General features: G+C 38.6%; 1 protein-coding gene across 1 annotated transcript in view; it reads right to left on the bottom strand.

Moving 5' to 3' along the window:
- Positions 1–14,395, bottom strand: part of grin3bb (glutamate receptor, ionotropic, N-methyl-D-aspartate 3Bb) — a 74,350-nt gene extending 59,955 nt beyond the window's left edge. Inside the window, exon 1 of the mRNA XM_053513391.1 lies at positions 13,884–14,395. Coding sequence (XP_053369366.1) covers positions 13,884–14,330 — 447 coding nt within the window. The 5' untranslated portion in view covers positions 14,331–14,395. The remainder of the gene's footprint in view (positions 1–13,883) is intronic.
- Between the last annotated feature and the right edge of the window lie 4,957 nt (positions 14,396–19,352).

The following is a 19,352-nucleotide window of genomic DNA, read 5'->3' as shown; positions in this document are numbered from 1 at the left end:
ATCCGGTCAACATTCACACGCTATGGGCAATTTGGAAATTCCAATTAACCTAATGTACTTTTACAAATCATCGCTAAAAAAATCATTAAAAAAAAAACACGATGCATATATGCAAGATGCAAACGGAACTCATTCACTCAGTCATCTTGTACACCGCTTTATCCCGTATTCAGGGTTGCGGAGAGTTTGAAGCCTATCCCAGGAGACAAAGGGCATGAGGCCGGGTACAACCTGGATGGGGTTTCCAACACATTCACACACTACTGGCAATTTGGGAACGGCAAATCTGCATGTCTTCGGACTGTGGGAGGAAACCCATCAAGCACGGAGAGAACATGCACACACCCCGAAGTGGGAATCAACCCCAGATCCTGGAGGTGCAAGGCGACAGTACTCACCACTAAGCCTGCGAAGGAGCTATTAAAACAGACTTTTGAAAAGGAACCAAAATATATAAACACCCTGGCGACAAAGCATACGTTAGTTAAAAGCATCCTTAAAAAAATAAGACTTGAGTGCTTTTTTTAAAGTTTGGGACGGCGGCAGGTCGTGTAATATTCATTGTCACTCTAATTTTAATACTTAAAAAGCCTGATTTGATTTTGCAACATAAGTTTACACCACAGATCCCACGTAGAAGTGTACATTACTGCGCAGCCTAACATGCATCTTCAAAAAGACATAACGAAATGTCACGGCCCCACAGACTGCAACGACTGTGACTGCTCCACCTGGTAGAATCACATTTCCCGCTTCCAATTTTTTATTGAGTTGAACGTCATCCTGAAGATCTTCTCCAAAATCATCTCTCATTTTCGCATCCCAGTCAGGCTCGATTGTGGGAATCGAACCCGGACCCTGCAGGTGCGAGGTCACAGTGCCGACCACTACACCAGCATGCCACCTCCAACAATATCTGCGCAGTTTAATTTGCCTTTCTTTATATCACACCAAAAGCCTTCCAACAGAGAGTGGTTTAGAGGCTCAGCACAGTGGCACCGACACCCCACTGCCGACTAAAGTGTTGGAGGCGTAAATGCAGAGCGACACGGGAACACTAGCACAGAAATATAAACGCTCACAGTGTCATGGGATACGTGCATAGCCTGTGGCGGGTTCTGCATAGGCTTGATGCAGAAGCATAAATCAGACTTGAGCCCTCTGTGGGATAGAAAGAAGGTTAGACCTGCAGGGTTCTGGTGGTGAAGGAGAGGTACCACGGAGTCATGGTGTAGAAGGTCGGCAGGTAATGAGAAGAATCCTGATTTTGATGTATTAGATAGAGAGCCACTAGAAGTCATGCAGATGCAGAAATAAGCAGAAGATTGAATGTTTTGGAGTTTATAGAGAGGTTCTGAGGGTGAATCAACAAGGATGTTGTTGCAGTAATCAAGTCTGGATGTGAATGAAGCGTGGATGAGTGTTTCTGCAGCGGGAAATGACTCAGAAGGTCTGAAACAAACGAGGGTGTTTTGACAATATGGGTATATGGTGCTCAGTCAAAGTCGAGTGTAGAGTCAAAGATACTAAGTTCCAAGGTTTCAGGTCTGGGACGAGGACAGGAGTGTTGCCGTTTTCTAAGGAGAGGATATCGGTTGATTTGGAAGGCAACTTGCACTGAAGATGATTATTTCTGATTTAGATTTGTATTTTGTGCATATGGATTTGGTTGTTATGTGAAGTTCTATATTCTTGACATATGAATGGAAGTTTAGACCATGCTGTTGAGTGACACCACATACAGGAAGTACTGTAAGGGGATCAATTGACAAGCTATTGATGTCTGTCTGAGAGAAGCTAGTTGAACCAGGAGAGGGCAGTGTCTGTAATATTTGGTGATATTTCCAGGTAAGACAGAACATTGGAGTGTTTGAAAGCGTCACATGCAGAGTTGAGGACGAGGATGATGAGGATGCTGAAGTGTCCAGAGTCAACACTGCTACGTTAACAGTGCTACGTTAGAGAAGTGCCGTTTCAGTACTATGTTGACATATACCAGTAAAACAATATTGAAATTATTTAGTATTTAGTTTTTTATTCATTTGGTTTTTCGTTGTGTTTTTTTTTTTTTATGTGTTAAAGTTTATTTGGTTTTATATTAGAATTACATTGTGGGATTTTTTTAATATGTATATTTTGCTCCGTGTTGTCATTTTATTTTATGTTGGGGTTATTTTGTTTTATATCCAAATTAAAAATGTATATGTGACATACACAGCCATACACAGGATAATACTAATCTTTAGGTCAAGGGCAGTTGTTACTGTAAATGTTTTAACAACCGCCCTTGACCTAAAACTTTAAAGAAAATTGAGTATTTTAAATAAAGATTATGAAATAAGAATATGATAATAAAAAGAAAAATAGAGTATGAAAATAAAATGTTCTAATAAGGAAAATAAAATATGAAATAAGAATATAATAATAAACAATTTTATAGTACAAGAACTATAAAAAAAAAAACTTTGGGCTGTAAAGTTTACATTATGTACAAGTACAATTAATAAACATAAAAAAATAAAATAAAAAAATAGAATTGAGATGGAATTTAAGTGGAATGTCCAGTCGTGAGCATAGCAGCATGTCAGTGTGCAAATTATGTGCAAATGAGTTAAATATTGTGGCTTATCGTGATTTGTTTTATGTTTATTTTTGTTTCATGTTGTGGGATATTTTGGCCCTTTGGTTTATTTAGCTTTTCTTTTATGTTCATATGTTTATGTTCATTCTGTTTATTGTTGTGGTTTGTTTTGAGTTGTGTTGTCATTTTGTTTTAATATTGTTTTTATATTTGGTTTGTGTTGTTTATTTAAATTTTATGTTATGGTAAATGTTGCCTCTTTGTGTGGTTTTATGCTGTGGTTTATTTTGTTTTGCATTCTCATTATAGTCTTTTTGTGTTGTGCTAATTACATACTGTATAATGTTGTTTTTTATTTCGTTTCATGCTGCGGTTATTCCATTTTATGTTGAGAACATTTTATTTGTTGCGTTTATTTTGTCTGGTGTTCTTTTTCGACTTGGGTCACAGAATTCATACATAAAATCTGTTTAAAAAAAGGAACGAAAAAAAAAAGTGATGAATGAATGAATGGATGGATGAATGGATGGATGAATAGAGACGGGAAGAGGCTTTTAAAAGATTGGCCGCGGCTGAGAAAAATGAGAGCAGATTTAATCAGTTATAAGATGATTCTGCGTCCTGTTTGCCTTCCAAATCGTTCTTGTTTCTTATCAGTCATCCTCTATTATGCAAATGCTCTCTGTGTCCGTCTGCCAAATAATTGGTCTCCTGAGTGTGTGTGTATGTGTGTGTGTGTGTGTGCATGTATGTCTGTGCATGATGAGCAAATATCTGAACCTTTTTCTCTCATACACACACACACACACACATTGTATTGTATTGTACTTCATGGCCTGTCTTTTAGCAGAAAGGTAGATTAAGACCGTCAGATAGACACCCACTCATATAACGGTTCACATAACAGAGGATTAAAAAACCAGACTTGGCTTTTCCTGAATGTCCTGACTCACTAAACAAGAGGAGGTGCAGATGTGCTGCCCTCTGCCAACACCACAGCGAAGATTAGAAGTCCAGTCTGCTCACGTCACTTTAAAGTATTTTGGAAGAAGGCAGTGGAGAAGCTGGCATTGGGAAAATGGCGATCATGACCCGAACAAGAAGAGTGCAACATCACTCCGGGCCAGCTAATCCCAGAGGTGGAGTGGCAGTGCTGTGTGACAGGATCTGGCACGCTTACAACCCGTCCTGAATCCATCAAGGATGTTGGCTGCCAGGAGACAGTCAGAGGGAAGACTGAATTAGCTCTAAAGCAGGATGCCAACATGTGCCATCCTATTTCATGCTTTTTCATCCTGCTGATAGCATCAGCTGAATTCTTTACCAGCACAGCGAGGTAACAACTACGCATTCGAAATGAGACACGCATGCTGAGGTGACCATCTGCATGACCAGTCGCCATGTCCAAATCCATAGTCTTTATGTTGTCTGGTTTTGTTGTGATTAAATTGGCTCGGGCAATTCTGTGACGTTACCATGCAGTTTCTTTTTTTTTATTTTTTTTTTTAATAAGCACTGGCATGTATTTTAATTACTAAACATCTTCAAGTAGTTTGCAGAATTACACTTGAACACAAGATTGGAGATACGTGATATTACTCAATTTTGTTTAATTAACTGTGAAGTCTTTAGGAGATCACATCCTAGCGTAATTTTAGCTGATTAATTTGTGCACTATGGTGGGCAAGAGACCAAAATCCAAAGCTGATAAAATCACAACATTATTTTAACACAAAATCAAATCACACACCACAATAACACTATTATTAATAATTAAAATTATACTTAATAGCTGTGATTCATTTTGTTTTCTCTCCTGTTCATTTTGGTTTGTATCTTAGTTATTTTGTTATGCTACTGTTTTTTTTTTTTTGCCTGTTTTGTTTTGTTTTTTGTTGTTTTGCCGTTTTGTCAGTCCATTTGTTATGTACTGTATTATGATAAATTTATAACATTGTGGTTCACTTTGTTTTGCATTGTGGTTATTTTGTTTTGAGTCTCATAATTTTGTTTACCATCTTGGTCAAATTTGTTTTGTGGTGTGATCACTTTTTAAACAATCATTTTGTCCTGTGTGTTTTTATTTTTATTTTTTTATGTTGTGGTTCAGTTTGTTTTGCTTTGCAGTCATGTTGTTTTGTGTTGCGTTTTATTTGGTTTAATTTTGCTGGCCTTGTGTTTGTTCTGTTTTGTGTTAAAGTTTGTTTTTTGTTTTGTTTAAGGGGTTGTTTTGTTTTGTGCTGAGGTCGTTTTGTTTTCAAGTTGTGTTTTTATGTTGTTTTGGATTCTGTACATCTTGTGTCGTGTTCTTGTCATTTCGTTTTCTGAGGAGGTCATTTTGTTTTCATGCAATAGTGCATTTTGTTTTTTCTGTTTTTTTTTTTTATTTGTTTTTAAGTTCTGGTTCATATTTCTCTGTGTGGTTATTTTATTTTGTGTTGAGGTCATTTTTTTTTTGTGTAGTGATTTTATTTTTTTACTTTTTGGTCACTTTGTGTTTTGGTGCATTTTATTTTGTGGATTGTTTTCTTTTCTTTTTTTTGCCTTGTGGAACATTTCCTTTTGTGTTGATTCATTTTTATGTTGGGGTCATTTAGCTTTTTGATGAGTTCATTTTGTTTTCATGTAATTATTTATTCTGTTTTTTGTTGGGGTTTGTTGTGCGCTGGTCATTTTGTCTCTATTGGGATCCATTTAAGTTTTTGTGTTGTGGTTAATTGTAAAGTCTTTCTGTTATGTGTTGACATAATTTTGTTTTCATGCTGTTGTTCATTTTGTTTTGTGTTCTGGTTAGCTCTTTTTTTGCTGAGATTTATTTTCGTTTTTGTGCTGAGGTCATTTTGTTTTCATGTTGTAATTCAGTTTGTTTTGTTTTCTGATTGTTTTGTTTTTGTGTTGAGGTTATCTTGTTTTGTGTTGGAGTCATTTTGTTTTTGTGTTCTGATCATTTTGTTTTGATGTTATTTTGTTTCATGTCGAAATCATTTTGTTTCAGGTTACAGTCATTTTGTTTAATGTTCTGGTCATTTTGTTTTGTGTTACAGTTTCCTGTAGCACAAGCTTGGCATTACTGTAATGTTTTGCTGTGTGTTCTCATTTTCTTTTTTTTTTTCATGATCAGACAAATACAAAATAAATACAGTTTCAGCAAATTATTATGTTTGGTAAAACAATAACTTTCTTATCTGAATTGGCGGCAGAATTCAAAGAATCTTCAAACGATTCCACTTTACTGTATGTCACAGGAAAATAAAGTAAAGCGTACAGTATATACAAATGCAAAGTGATGTAAAAAAGTCAACGAATGTTTTATTGGTACTTTAACTTATTGTACCATTACATTTTCATTGCTTTAATTATCTGGAAGTGGTCACCTCAAGGGCCCCCATTCTTTTAAAGACGAATTAATGTAAAAGCTAATGCATGCTAATTATTTCCTATGTTTGGAATCAATAAAAAAAACAAATGGAAGTATTGATCCGAAACCTTTCTTGTAAAGATAAGCAAAAAACTTTCTTATCAATTCTGATTCATAACTAACAGGAAGGGGGATCCTTTGGAACGTGGTGAAGTGGAGGTCAGATCAATATGGGGCGCTAGCAAAAAAAAAAATACGGCAGAGCAAAACTCTAAATAGGAGAAAAAGAAAGAGAGAATGTTCCGCTGCGACACTAATTGTAACTTGTTAAGACAGCGGTCCAGTGATTGTGTCAGATCTCGTTCCATGCAATTAACTGCCTGAGAATAGCCTTTTATTGTCGGCCTTTCATCTCCGATCGCCGAGATATTCAAGAAATTTGTGCTCTTATACAGTGGAAGTAAGGCACTAGCTTCAACGCAGACAGAAACATCAAACTTAATCAGCTGCCTGACTGTACACAAAATACACAAGTACAGCTTCAGCAAGAGCAGGATGTTCATGCAATCAGCCTTCTGTCAAGCCCAGATATCTCTCTGTGAAGCCTCCAGCCCAGAAGGCAATTCTTCCTATCGCTCTCGCACACCTGCGTGCCACTACGACTTATCTTCCACTAGTTTCCTTCACTGTCCCTTTCTAGGTCTCCTTCAATTTTATACTTATTAGGGCTTTGCTTCTCAGGACCTGACTGGCTTCTATTCAGCAAGAAGCTCCCACCTAGCCAGACGGGTGCTTTCTGTAAGGTTTAGAATGATTGTGCTACTTTCAGGATTAGGTCGAGACGTGTCAAGGTCAGTGGGGAGGGTTTCACTAGTGAGAGTCATTTAGACTTGACCTGTCCTGACAGTGTCTTTAATAAATAAAGCGAAGTAAAAACAAGCTATTCCCGCCAGAGGTTGCAATACATTCACCAGCTCTGCTCTGGCGATGTTGATTAGTTCGGACTGTGGAAAAAAAAAAGGAAATATTTCTCGCAAATGCCACATTTCTACATTACACATACAGCATTTGGGAGACCCCCTTATCCAGAGCAATTTATTGTACATGTTTATCATATTATATATCCCAACGATGCCAACTCTACTGTTAAACAATCTACACTAGAAAACGTTTAAAAAAAATGAATTCCTTTAGTGGACAAGCGTGAATCAGACGAATCCCGCTGCTTGTAAAGGACCTCCTCCCACACGTCATTTTTGCTGTGTACCTATGCATAGTGTATTCTATTGTGACCATCAGTGTGCTGTACTTTGTAAATTCAGATTGATTCAGAGTGGCATAAGCCAGCTCAAAGAGGCTGATCCAGACTGGTACTGATGCAACTAAGGCTGAACCTGAAAAAAAAACAAAACAGTGGAAATCCCCCCAGACACTGCAGAGTATTGGACTTTGTAGTAGACATTGTCCCCTCCATTTATTATTGAACTACTGTATAAAGAGCTTCCTTGACATGCAGCACGCTTTCAGGTTCAAAATCAATGATTTCAGCTGAGCGGGCGGCCTATCCAGAAGAATGCATTTTAAGAATTGGTTTCTAAACGCATTACGCAATACACATATCTATTATTTTGCACATTTATATTCCACCAACTTTATGGAACCTGAAAATGGAATTTTCATTTTCATTTCAAACATACAATTCTATAAATTATAGTATATAAATTACTTTTTTATGTTGTATTTATATATATATATATATTTACTTACAAGTGGTAAAATTCACCTAAAGATGTTAGTCCAAATTATAGGTTACACTTTTGAGATTTAAAAACCTCAAATTACATTTAAAAAAAGTGAACCATCTGGAATCCCCAGAAAAAAAGCTGCTTTCAGAGGTATTTTCAGATCTTGGTATTTATCACAGTCATCTGTTCATGCCCGCATTCATGAAAGGAAGTGAAGAGATCTTGAGTGGAGTTAAGTGGAGCTAAAAGGTAAAATACAAACTGTATAATCAATTTATTTTTATCTAAAATTTCGCATTTCAGGCAACATGGTGGCCTTGTGGTTAGCACTGTCGCCTTGCACCTCCAGGGTCTGGGTTCGAATCCCGCCTCGGGTCTTTATGAATGGAGTTTGCAAGTTCTTGGTTGGTTTCCTCCCACAGTCCAAAGACATGCAGATTAGGTTAATAAGCATTGGGCATAGTGTGTGTATGCTTGTGTACCCTGCAGTAGGTTAGCACCACAAAGTTTAATGTCAATTTAAGGAGAACATTAAAAAAAATGTCATCCTATGATACCTACTTTTCCCTTTAGGGAATTCAGGATGTACTCCCAAAACTCTCCCATGTCTGCAGGGATAAAAGGCCAGCTCGTCCGGTCTGATCCTACAGAAAAGCGAATGCATCGCAAATCGCCGGAAAAGTAAATGTTGGCTATAATGGAAAGGCACCAGAACTCCCAGTGGACCCACCGCACACAGGCCTCAGCAGGCAAACAGGTCAAGTTCCTGACTCCAAACTCCCTAGATCACAATCAATCGAGTACCCATGAAAGGCCCCACCTCACAAAGCACAGCACCCAACGTCCTTGTAATCGACACCACAGAACACCCTCAGAGATCCTGGTGACACACTCTGAGTCGCCCGAGCCTCCCGGTGGCACAAGACGAGCTTAAAATCTAGATGGTTTTTATGTTAATGGTTTATCTGTATGGCAGATCAGTGTAGATTCTGTCAATTGTCTTTTGTTTTTTTAGATTTGTATTTATGGTTCTGAACATTGTAACCAGTATTTTTTTCATTTATATTTATTAATGCAAATCGTACCCTTAACACATTCAAAATAAAGAAAATATTTGACAAAATGTGGCTATTCACACTCGAAAAACATTTCATGTGGTTGTAATATAACTCACATAAATGGAATTCATATTTAATACTTTTGTCAGCACCTAAGCTTCTTAACAAGGTAGCCTTAAAAAGCATTGAAGCTGGAAATGTAATTTGTAGCCTGTGTGCAGCTGTTAATTGAAGTGCAGTTTGACATGTTCTTTATAATTCTATATAAATTAAACAACCTAAAAATAGGGATGTCCTTAAAACTGTTTCACCGCCAAAGATGATTAGATATCTAGTTAGCAATGCTTTGGTATTACTTGTTTAGTTTTTAAAACCTTGCAACTCCTAATTCCTTAAATTAGCTTGTTACAGTGTGCAGCCATCCTATACACTACACACGCAAAAATCCAATTTCATCAAAACTGTAGGAAGAAAACTTGTAATTAGGTCACTGAAACCCCTACCTACCCAGCCGACTCCCTTCGATTAGTACCATATTTGGGAAGCAAATGAAAAGTTGATACCACCGTGTAGAAAGTGAAGTATGTGCGCTGACATTCACAGAAAATAAATCATTACTCAGAGAGCGTGCCATTCTGAACAGACCGGACAGTATTGAGAGATAATTGGCTTTCATAGCTTTGATTAAATTCATTGATTTTTTTTCTCCTGCACCATTCCTCCATGAACCATAAATATATGCTAGAAATATTCATTGACCTTCCAATTGGTAGCCTGTTATTCTGCAATATGAATAAAGATGACAAATCGATTAGAGCAGTGTTTCCCGATTCTGGTCATGAAGTCTCCTTGAACTGCAAATCTGCAGGGCTGAGCCTTGCTAGAACCAAGTTACAGTATTATATACAGCCAGACCAAACAAAAATCCCAATTTTAAGTTCATTATTGAACCTACATCAAGCAACAAAAACAACTATGTTTAAATCACAGCTACGTTTTATAGTGAAAGAAAGAACATTTTCACACCCAGGATACGAGAACTCACGATGAGTGAATGATCGGACTTTGGAGCAATGGAAAACGGTCATGTGGTCTGATGAGTCCACATTGACCCCAGAGTAATGTAAGGGTAAAAAGGGAAGTGCATGAAGCGATGGACCCATCATGCATAGTGTCCACTGTACAAGACCCTGGAGGCAGTGTTATGATCTGGGGTTGCGTCAGTTGCTCAGGCTTAGTAACATTCTTCGGCAATAAAACAAAGTCAGCTGACGACCTGAATGTACTAAGTGACCAGGAAATCACATTAAAGGATTTTTTCTTCCATGACATCACAGGCATATTCCTGGACTTAAATTATGAAAGAGTGATTCTAGGAGCATGAGGAGTTATTATCACAGATTAACTGCACCCCACATTTTACACCCTAGTTAAAGCCAAAGGAAGTCAAACTCAATCTTAGGTCAGATAATTTTTTTTCCAGCCAGTGTATGCTCAAAATATCAAATTATCAGGTGTGTAGGTTTGGGCAGGTAAAATGTAGTAAAATGTACAATGGGTGAATCAGTATTAAAAAACACCAGAATTCAACAACAACAATAACAAAAAAACACGCAAATCCAATCACTCGGTTCTGCTTAAGGATTCTTCACGTACATCTCATTCGCATTTCTTTCATTTGAACTTGTCAGCAGATACAAGATCAAACTCCTACCTCTCACGACTCAATTTCTTTTCTGTCACTGTAATTCTATATATATATAGTTACTGAACAATATGCTTTAAGACAAATAACTGAAAAGACTTGTTTAAATATGTACTGTATGACTAAATCCGAGGACATTCGTCTTTTTTAATTTGTTGCTGTTTCTTTATTATTTTTATTTCAAGATCTCCATCACGTAAGTGCTCATGCAGTCCCCCTTTACTGTGCTTGATCTTTACTAGACATACTGAATACATAATAAAAACGACCATCTAATATGATATTCTGTATCTGTCTTAACTCCTGCATCTGAACTGCTGACCAAAGCTAACCTTACACAATGCAAAGCCTGCTCTAAAATCCAGCTGCTGAAGCACTCTGGCTGATTCGGAGCAAGCATTGTTAAAAAATAGATAAATAAATACATAATGGAGTGGTGCAGTAAAGTAGCCTCATTTGCCACTATTGAGTTCATATCCCTGCTGCTATCCCAGGGAGATTTATGGTTTGACCTTAATGCTGCTGTGACAGAGGAATCTACACACTCCGGATCACTGCTTTAAGACACACAGTTTCAGAACTGATGTGGATACGGACATATTTCTGAATCAGTGTTGCTTTTTGCCATGAAGGAAAACAGTAAAGGAAGCGGAAAGAGGAGAAGTACAGGCCTGTAGAATAATTTACTTAATACTATACAATTTAAGTAAGGAATCAACAGAAAAACGATTTCTTTATTCCCATCTTGTTAATAATTCTTCAACTAGGGAACGAGGAGGCCAACGTTGACCATTTTATTTATGCCCATTTGTATAAACACGCCAGGACATCCGGTCAACATTTACACCAATTAGTGATAATCTGCATGTTTGTGGACCGTCGGAGGAAACCCTGTGCAAATAGACCCGACGCGGGAATCGAACCCAGGACCTGGAGGTACAAGGCGACAGTGCTGACCACTAAGACAGTGCTGACCACTAAGCCACCATGCTGACTTATTTATAATTATTCTACTTTTTTTCAAACTACATTACCTATATAATACTATTTATTTATGTTTACAAATATGTAAGGACAAACAAAATAAAGAAATCTTCTTAAGAAATTAAAATAAAACAATGTCACATATGAGGAAGGGCTGTTGTGCTGAATATCACAAGGTTGCATGCTAAAGATATGACAGCAGTGCTGACATTCAGTACAACAGCATAAGCTTGAGTGTAATATTGCTTTTATACAACAGTTCCACAAACACCATTTATTATTAACTATAAATACATACAAACATATCAACAGTGTGTTTGTTAATTGAACCAGGTATTTTGCTTCACCAAGACATATTCTTCTACACGTGGTGAAACAAACTAACCGCGACTAAAGGAGCTGGCGACCGGCAGTTAGTGTAATTAACAGAAGTGAAAGTAGTTTTAAATTCTTACCGGTACTGTGTAGCCAAAAGGTGATGGGAATAAAACATGAAGGTGGTGGACAGTCCTGTAAATCTCATACGTTCCTTTTTTTTTGTTTCCATTTAGAATAGCCTCAGCTGGGGGTCTGGGGTTGAATCCCAAATAGTGTTTAATGGAAAGCTAGTGCGCTATGTAAAGTATAGAATCCCCTGTTCCAAAATGCCAAGTAGTGCCCTTGATGAGGGGTATTTGAGAGTTATTAGAACACCTGTGAGGTGAAATAATGCCAATAGTTAAACATCCCAGTGGGATGTTTATATATAAACATGATGATATATGATGACTATATAATATATAGTCTATATCACCACTCTTAGGATACCTCTCATCCAATCAGATTACGCGGTCAGAATAAACTGTAGTACAATTTCGCATAATGCATGGCAGGTTAATGTTTTGGTGCCATTTCATTGGCACTGTGCCTGAATGTGCCAGTGCATGGGGATCTTCAGGTGTCCCTCTAGAGAACCCTTATATGCTCTAAACAGCATTTGCTGTCACATAGTTATAAAAGTTCAAACTTTTTTTTGGAAGCTAAGAAGCCTACTTATGATTGAACCCTGCGGAAACTAAAAAACAACTATCCAGTTTTCTTAAATATAGTAAAATAATTACTAAAATATTTAAAATGTGCACTAAAGAAAAATGCCACCTGTGTTGTTCATTTGATTAAAATTTTTTGACTTGTGATGCTAAAACAACCATAAAAATGTGAGTTTTGACATGTTACTTCAAAGAGCTTGCTTTCCCTATGTATAAACCTTTTAAACTTGAACTAGAAATGAGAAATAAATCAGCATCATGTCTTGTTTATTTAGTCTTTACGTACAGTAAACTGATCAATAGGATAACGAGGTATATTGACACACTCCTTTTAGAGCAGTATCAGCAAATACACTGAGGACCATCCAGGCAGTCATACGCACTATAGTGACTCCACACACTTCTAAAGCGAGCACTGGGTTTTTCTCTGAGAGACTTCATTAGATCGTAAGTCGTCCTGTGACAGCATGAGAAAAGCCTTTTCAGAAGCCTTGAATTAAAGAGCTTTTGCATTCTCAAATTGCAAGGTAGGTCAAAGCCGCTGAACTATCCATAAACGACACGCAGAGGCTGACTTAGAATTAGTTTTATTGAGGAGCATTAAAGAAAAAGTCTTAGTTTAAGTAATATGGGTTTTTAAAGCGAATTAAGATATGAAAAGGTATGAAAGAGATTTTAATGAGCTGATATGAAACAAACAAATGTGGGACTTTTCCGTAGCCAGCTGTAAGATTTACAGCGTGTGAGATTCTTCCCCCTTTTAATTTCTTTAAGTAGCTTCTGATGTAAGTGCTTTTGTGCTGGTGAAGGGATGCCAGTTCCTGCAGTACACACAGCCAATACAGGTGCAAAACACACAGCACACTTCAATTAACTGGAAGACTCTTGTTGGCTCTTGTAGAAATGATATCAAGTCTGATAAGTCAGTAAGCCAGGGCTAAAGGAGAACAAGTCAAGGACAAGGCCATGCAATTACAGTATATGCAAACAGCAGGATAGGAACAGATTGATGTCTGGGAGCTTTTTCATTTACCACACTGGATGGACCAGCATCAGAAATTTGAAAATGCAACATGCGCAAAAAGACACCCGACGCTGCTAAAAGGATTATATAAGGAAGCTGGGAACGTGTTTTAGACCTAAGTACCGGCTGGATGACGGATGCACAACTGCTGGACCGTGTTTATCTCATTGATTGATACACAGAAGTTGAATATTAAAGGAGGAAACGTGCGCGCTTGGCAACAGTTGGCTACATCACGCGCGCAAACACAGCAAATATGAGCAGTGATTAATAAACACGTAGATTTGTATTTCCTCCGACATTTATAAACTTTTTCATTTAAAAGTTTATTCAGTATTGTATGATTTTTTTCTTAAATAAAACATTTTTGTCTATAGGGAGAGTGAGAAGACACCCGTACCTCCGTTTTCAGCGGCTCTCCCTGCTCGATTATGCTCACGAAGGGGATTTCCAAAAACGACGACATAAATTCCACCTGCATGAGTTCGTTCCGGCTCTGGGGGAACGCGAGCACCGCGGAGACCCCCTGCACCACTATGGACTGGCACACGCACCGGAAAAGAGACTCGGGGTCACCGTCGGTCGGCTCGCGCGCCACCACGTCCAGACTCAGGTTGTAGGGCAGGAAGTTGTCTCCGCTCGCGGCGATGGCGCCGAGCGCTCGGTCCAGCGCGGCTCGCACGCGCATGGGCCTCCGGGAGGGCAGGAGCACGCCGAGGCGCACGGTGTGCCCGACCTGGGCGAGCACGCGGCACGGCTGCGGGTGCGAGTGGACCGGCACGAGCGTCTCCTGGTACAATCCGAAGTAGAAGAAGTACACCAAGAGCCCGGGGCAGATCAAATGCATCCTGCTTCGCTCTCACGCGCAATGAGGCATGATCAAAAGATTGCATTGCTTGCCCCGTGTTGCGTTCCCTGTCCCCCTTTTCCTTTCCTTTTTCCTTTTTCTTTGCAAAAAGCCTTTATTTTTACCAGGGGAGGAATGTGCGGTGCTGGACGGAGTTGCGGCACGAATGTGTGGGATGCTACGGCTCAGGAAAAGAAGGAAAGGAGGGAGGAGGGAGAGCGATGGGAAGGCGGAGAAGTCTCTCCAGACAGACACGGGACAGACAACGAGTTGGAGAGGAGAAAAAAAAATCTGATGGATCTTTTTAGTCTTTTTAGTTCATTTACACTGTTGCATCCAAGTGAACTTTAAATCCAATCCTGGTCAATGCGTAATGAGGGTGCAAAAGGGAAAGGAGACCCACATGTATGCATGTTAATACCATAATTTCTTTTAAAAATCATATCTTTTTGGAAAGAGAATATTATTCTTTCAAAAATAAATAAATATCTAATGAAGGCAGTCATGAACATGGATCATCCATATTTGATTATTGTTGCTGTCATCTGCCCTGATGAAGAAGGGGTTAGTCTCTGAGGCAGAAAGAAGCAATCCTGTGAGACATGAAGGCGCCAGGCGAGGCTGTACATCACTGAGTGACGACAGCACACGACTGTAACTAACGACGGCTCTCCGATTCGCTTCACTCAACCGATCCTTTTTCTGTCCGCGTAAACACATAATGTGTCCAAAGTTCTTATGCAGACTGTGTTTCCACCTGAACCTCCACAGTAACCAACCGTGACAGGTTCACAGGGTTAATTAGTCTTTATTACTGTAAATAGATAGAGTCTATAAAATATTATGGAAAGGTAAATATTTCATATCCCCATTCAAGTCAGTTCATCCACAAAGAGGCAGCATGTTTGCTAAGTGCTTAGCACTGTCGCTTGCATCCCCAGTGTCCGGGTTTGATTTCTGTCTGGGTTCGATTCCCGTCTCTGTGTGCCTGGAGTTTGCATGTTCTCCTCGTGCTTGTTGGGTTTCCTCCGGGTACTCTGGTTTTCTCCCACAGTTCAAAGGCTGCAGATTAGGTTAATTGGCATTTCCAAATTGCCCATGGTGTGTGAATAAGAGTCTGTGTGTGTATGTGTGTGTGCCCTGCGATGGATTGGCACCCTGTCCAGGGTGTACCCTGTCTCGTGCCCTAAGTCTCCTGGAGTAGGCTCCAAGCTCCACGTGGCCCTGAATACAGGATTAGGCGGTATAGACGATGAATGAGTGAGTAATCAGAAATGATGCATCTATGACCAACTGTAAAAACAACTGTTGACTATCCTTGGATAATTTTTTTAATTGATTAAATTATTAAAATTTCAGTGTCTAATATGTTTCAACGGAGATTGTGAAATGCCATGATCAGTGATCACTGAAGTACTTGTTGAAGTTGCATCCAAAAACTCATCAGCATAAATCACAGCTACGTTTTATAGTGAGTCTAAGCACATTTCCAAACACATAAAGTACAATATGGGATTATAAGAAAACCACTTGTTAGTCAGACTAATCAGGAAAAAAAAAATTCAAATGAGCTTTAAGATTGGACTTTGGAACAGTGGAAAAAGGTCATGTGGTCTGATGAGTCCAGTTTTACCCTGTTTCAGAGTGATGGGCACATCAGGGTAAGAAATATCAAGCATAGTGCCCATGTAGAAGCCTCTGGAATGTTATGATCAGGGCTGGAATGTGGTTGTGGGGTTTAAATGTGGGACCTTCCGATCTGTAGTCCAACCTTAGTTTGTTAGAAACAACTAAGGAGATTGCTGAAATGTACAGGTTAAGAACCTATTTACACATTATTAGGGCCCAATCACTATAGGGTGAGCAGGATCATCTTGTTTACCTAAGGATAAATTTTTTTCCACCCTTTTACACTTTTTGGGCGTCTTAACATGCTCAAAAACCTATGAAAATTGGCAGACAGGTTGGAATCTGCTGCCATTTTGCTGCATAGCTCATACACACTTTCACTTTTAAGAGCTCATTGAGCCGAACAATGTTTGCACTGCATATCATGGGCTCAACTCAACAAGAGGCTGGTTATTTTGGGTCGTTTGCAAAGACGTACCCGATGGATTTTGATATACTCTTCCTAGGGAATTTATACGATCACACACATTACAAATGTTAACACTCACGCACACACTTGTGTGGCATGCAGTAAGGCATCACAGTGTTTGCATTTATCCCCAATTATTGCAGGATTTGTTTAAAAAAAATTTACTTCATCAAAAGCTCTCAAAAAGCCCAAACAAAATTGTCAGAAGTGCGGTAACTCTATGCAAAACTGAAATAGCCTCCCACAGCAGCACAACTGCTGCATCTCAAAAGAAAACGCCCCGGCACTCTCTGACTTCAAAAGGACGAGACAGCAGCGTAAATATTTATTACAGTGCGTTTTCTCTGATTGTTGACTGCTGTCACTGCCTGGGAGTAGAAGTTGCGTTCTTATCTGTTGTCTTTTAGACAAGACCTTAATGGAGAACTCATTTGAGAAGATGCTAACGGCTAGCACGGCAACACTGCTTTCCATCACATTTGCAAGTCGTAAGCAGTTTGTTTATGAATGTACAGACATACTGTAAAACCAAACAACAGAGATTTACATTAACATCATGCTGTAAGTTACGCAACCTTGTGGAGATGAAGAATAAAGGGCACTTCCGGTTTACAGTTGGCACATGCTACCAACCTAAATCATACGCCACACACTCCACAACACTATCCATGGTAATATAGTTAAATATTAAAAAAAAAAACACATCTTTTCTAATTAAACCTACAGGGCATAAAGCCTACCTGGTGATGAATTTCATCAATAGATAAAAAGGAAAATTTAAAAAAAAGTTAAAATGAGTGACAAATGCACAAGTCTTTCTTAAATGAATACAGGTCAAAGAATTTATATATTTCTTGTTAATATACAGTATGTTACTAATTTTATGTGACACATTTTAAATGACTGACATACTGTAGGTCAGAAGGAGGCAAAGCTATGGGTTTTTGCGCATATTAATTCTATTACTGTAACCCAGATAGCTGCTAAAGTCTCCTATTAATTTTTACACTTTATTTCTTTTAATGTGAAAGTACAATCTTTTTTGCGAAAAGTATTTTTTTTTACAAGAAAATGCTTTAAAAAATTGTAATTGTCACATTTATGTTATCAATTATTTATTGGCAAATTTCAAACAAAGGATACATTGACCAGTCAGAAACGGATTGATGGATTAATCAAGAAAAATAATAATAATCATCATAAGTTGCAGTCTTAGTTATGCTCTGGGGTTACTTTCAGTCTAGGCTCAGCAAAGTTATGTGGCAATAAAATGAAGTCAGCTGATGACGTGAACGTACCGAATGACCAGGTTATTATTCACTCACTTACTTATCGTTATTAACGCTTTATCCTGTATTCAGGGTTGCAGGAGGCCTGGAGTCTATCCCAGGAGACTTAGGGCACGAGGTGGGGTACACCCTGGACAGGGTGCCAATCCATTGCAGGGCACACATACATATAGGAAGAAACCGGAGTACCCTGAGGAAACCCACCAAGCACGGGGAGAACATGCAAACTCCATGCGGACAGAGACGAGCCTGGCCGGGAATCGAACCCGGACGTGCAAGGCGACAGTGCTAACCACTACACCACCATGCCGCCTCGATGATTTTTTTTTCCTTAATTGCACAATTCAAATTGTGAAAGTGTGGTTCTGAGAGCATGAGGAAACATTTTCACACATGAACTGGCCACAACAAATTCCTAATCCCTAATCTTATCCATAGTCTTTGGAATGTGCTGGAGAAATCTTAACTAAGTGATTCTCCGATCAATACAAGATACTTAAACAGCACCACTGTTTATGCCGTCTTATGTTTTCTGTATGTTAGCGATGAACTTGAAGTTCAAGCCCTAGTCCTAGTATTCATAGTTCCTGTTCCAGTTGGGTTTGATTGTTTTGCTGGATGTCATGTTTAAACTTTACAATGCTAAAGAGAAGACTGTACCTGCGTCCCTGCCACGTCTCATGCATAGCAGATTTTTGTGATGTATAAAAAAGAACCCAAGATAAATCATATTGGAAGTAAACAACTTACAACATATCTTTAAAGTAAACAACAAGAAGATTTGACTTGTTAATACTGTATGTTGCTATTCTTTTTTTTTTCATCTCATAGATTTTCAACTGGACTTACTGTAGATCTGTACTCTAAAACCTTGATCTTGTTTTGGTAAAGCCAATCCTTTGTTAGTTTGCATGTTAAAAGGTAACATTTCTCATCATCTTAAATATTTTAACAGAAACTTTGAGGTTTTGCACCAAAAAAATCACTTGTATTGGGAGCTTTTCTTTATTCTCTCCAACTTGCTTAAAAGCTCTGTTTAAAAAAAAAAAAAAAAAACATCCCACAGGGATCGTGTTTTCTTTGTTGTTGTTCCAAACATATATATATTTTTTATATTATCGCCAACTTTGGTCTTCTCAAACCACAGCACATAATTCCACCTACTGTAGGTTTGGGAGATTAGAAGGACTTCACAAGCCCTTTGAAGGTGTGCTGTGGTATCGGACAGTAAGATGTTAAAAGCAGATCGTTTAGGTCCTGTCAATTGCAAGGCGGGGCTTTTGATCGTACTTGTTTGTCCAGCATATCCAATAGATGTTTGATTGAATCGAGAGCTGGGGAATTTAGAAGCCAATTCGACACCATGTTCATCCTTTAATGCTTTGCAGTATGGAAGGATGCATTAGTCTCTACAATAAGCCATTTGTCTTGTATTATGTAACATTCACATGAACGCCAGGACGCAAGGTTTCTCAGCAGAACATCGGCAGAGCATCACTCTGGATATCACCACATGATTTAAAAGAAAATATGATTTATAATACTAGGTTACTTTCTTCTACATGGTCCAGTTCTGATGCTCACACACCTATTGTAGGTGATCTCAGTGGTGGAATGGAGTAATGCACTGCGATG

Source organism: Clarias gariepinus, chromosome 15 (assembly GCF_024256425.1).
Source record: "Clarias gariepinus isolate MV-2021 ecotype Netherlands chromosome 15, CGAR_prim_01v2, whole genome shotgun sequence".
Taxonomy (NCBI): domain Eukaryota; kingdom Metazoa; phylum Chordata; class Actinopteri; order Siluriformes; family Clariidae; genus Clarias; species Clarias gariepinus.
Note: the sequence above shows the minus strand (reverse complement) of the source record. Positions and strands in the feature narration are given on the sequence as shown.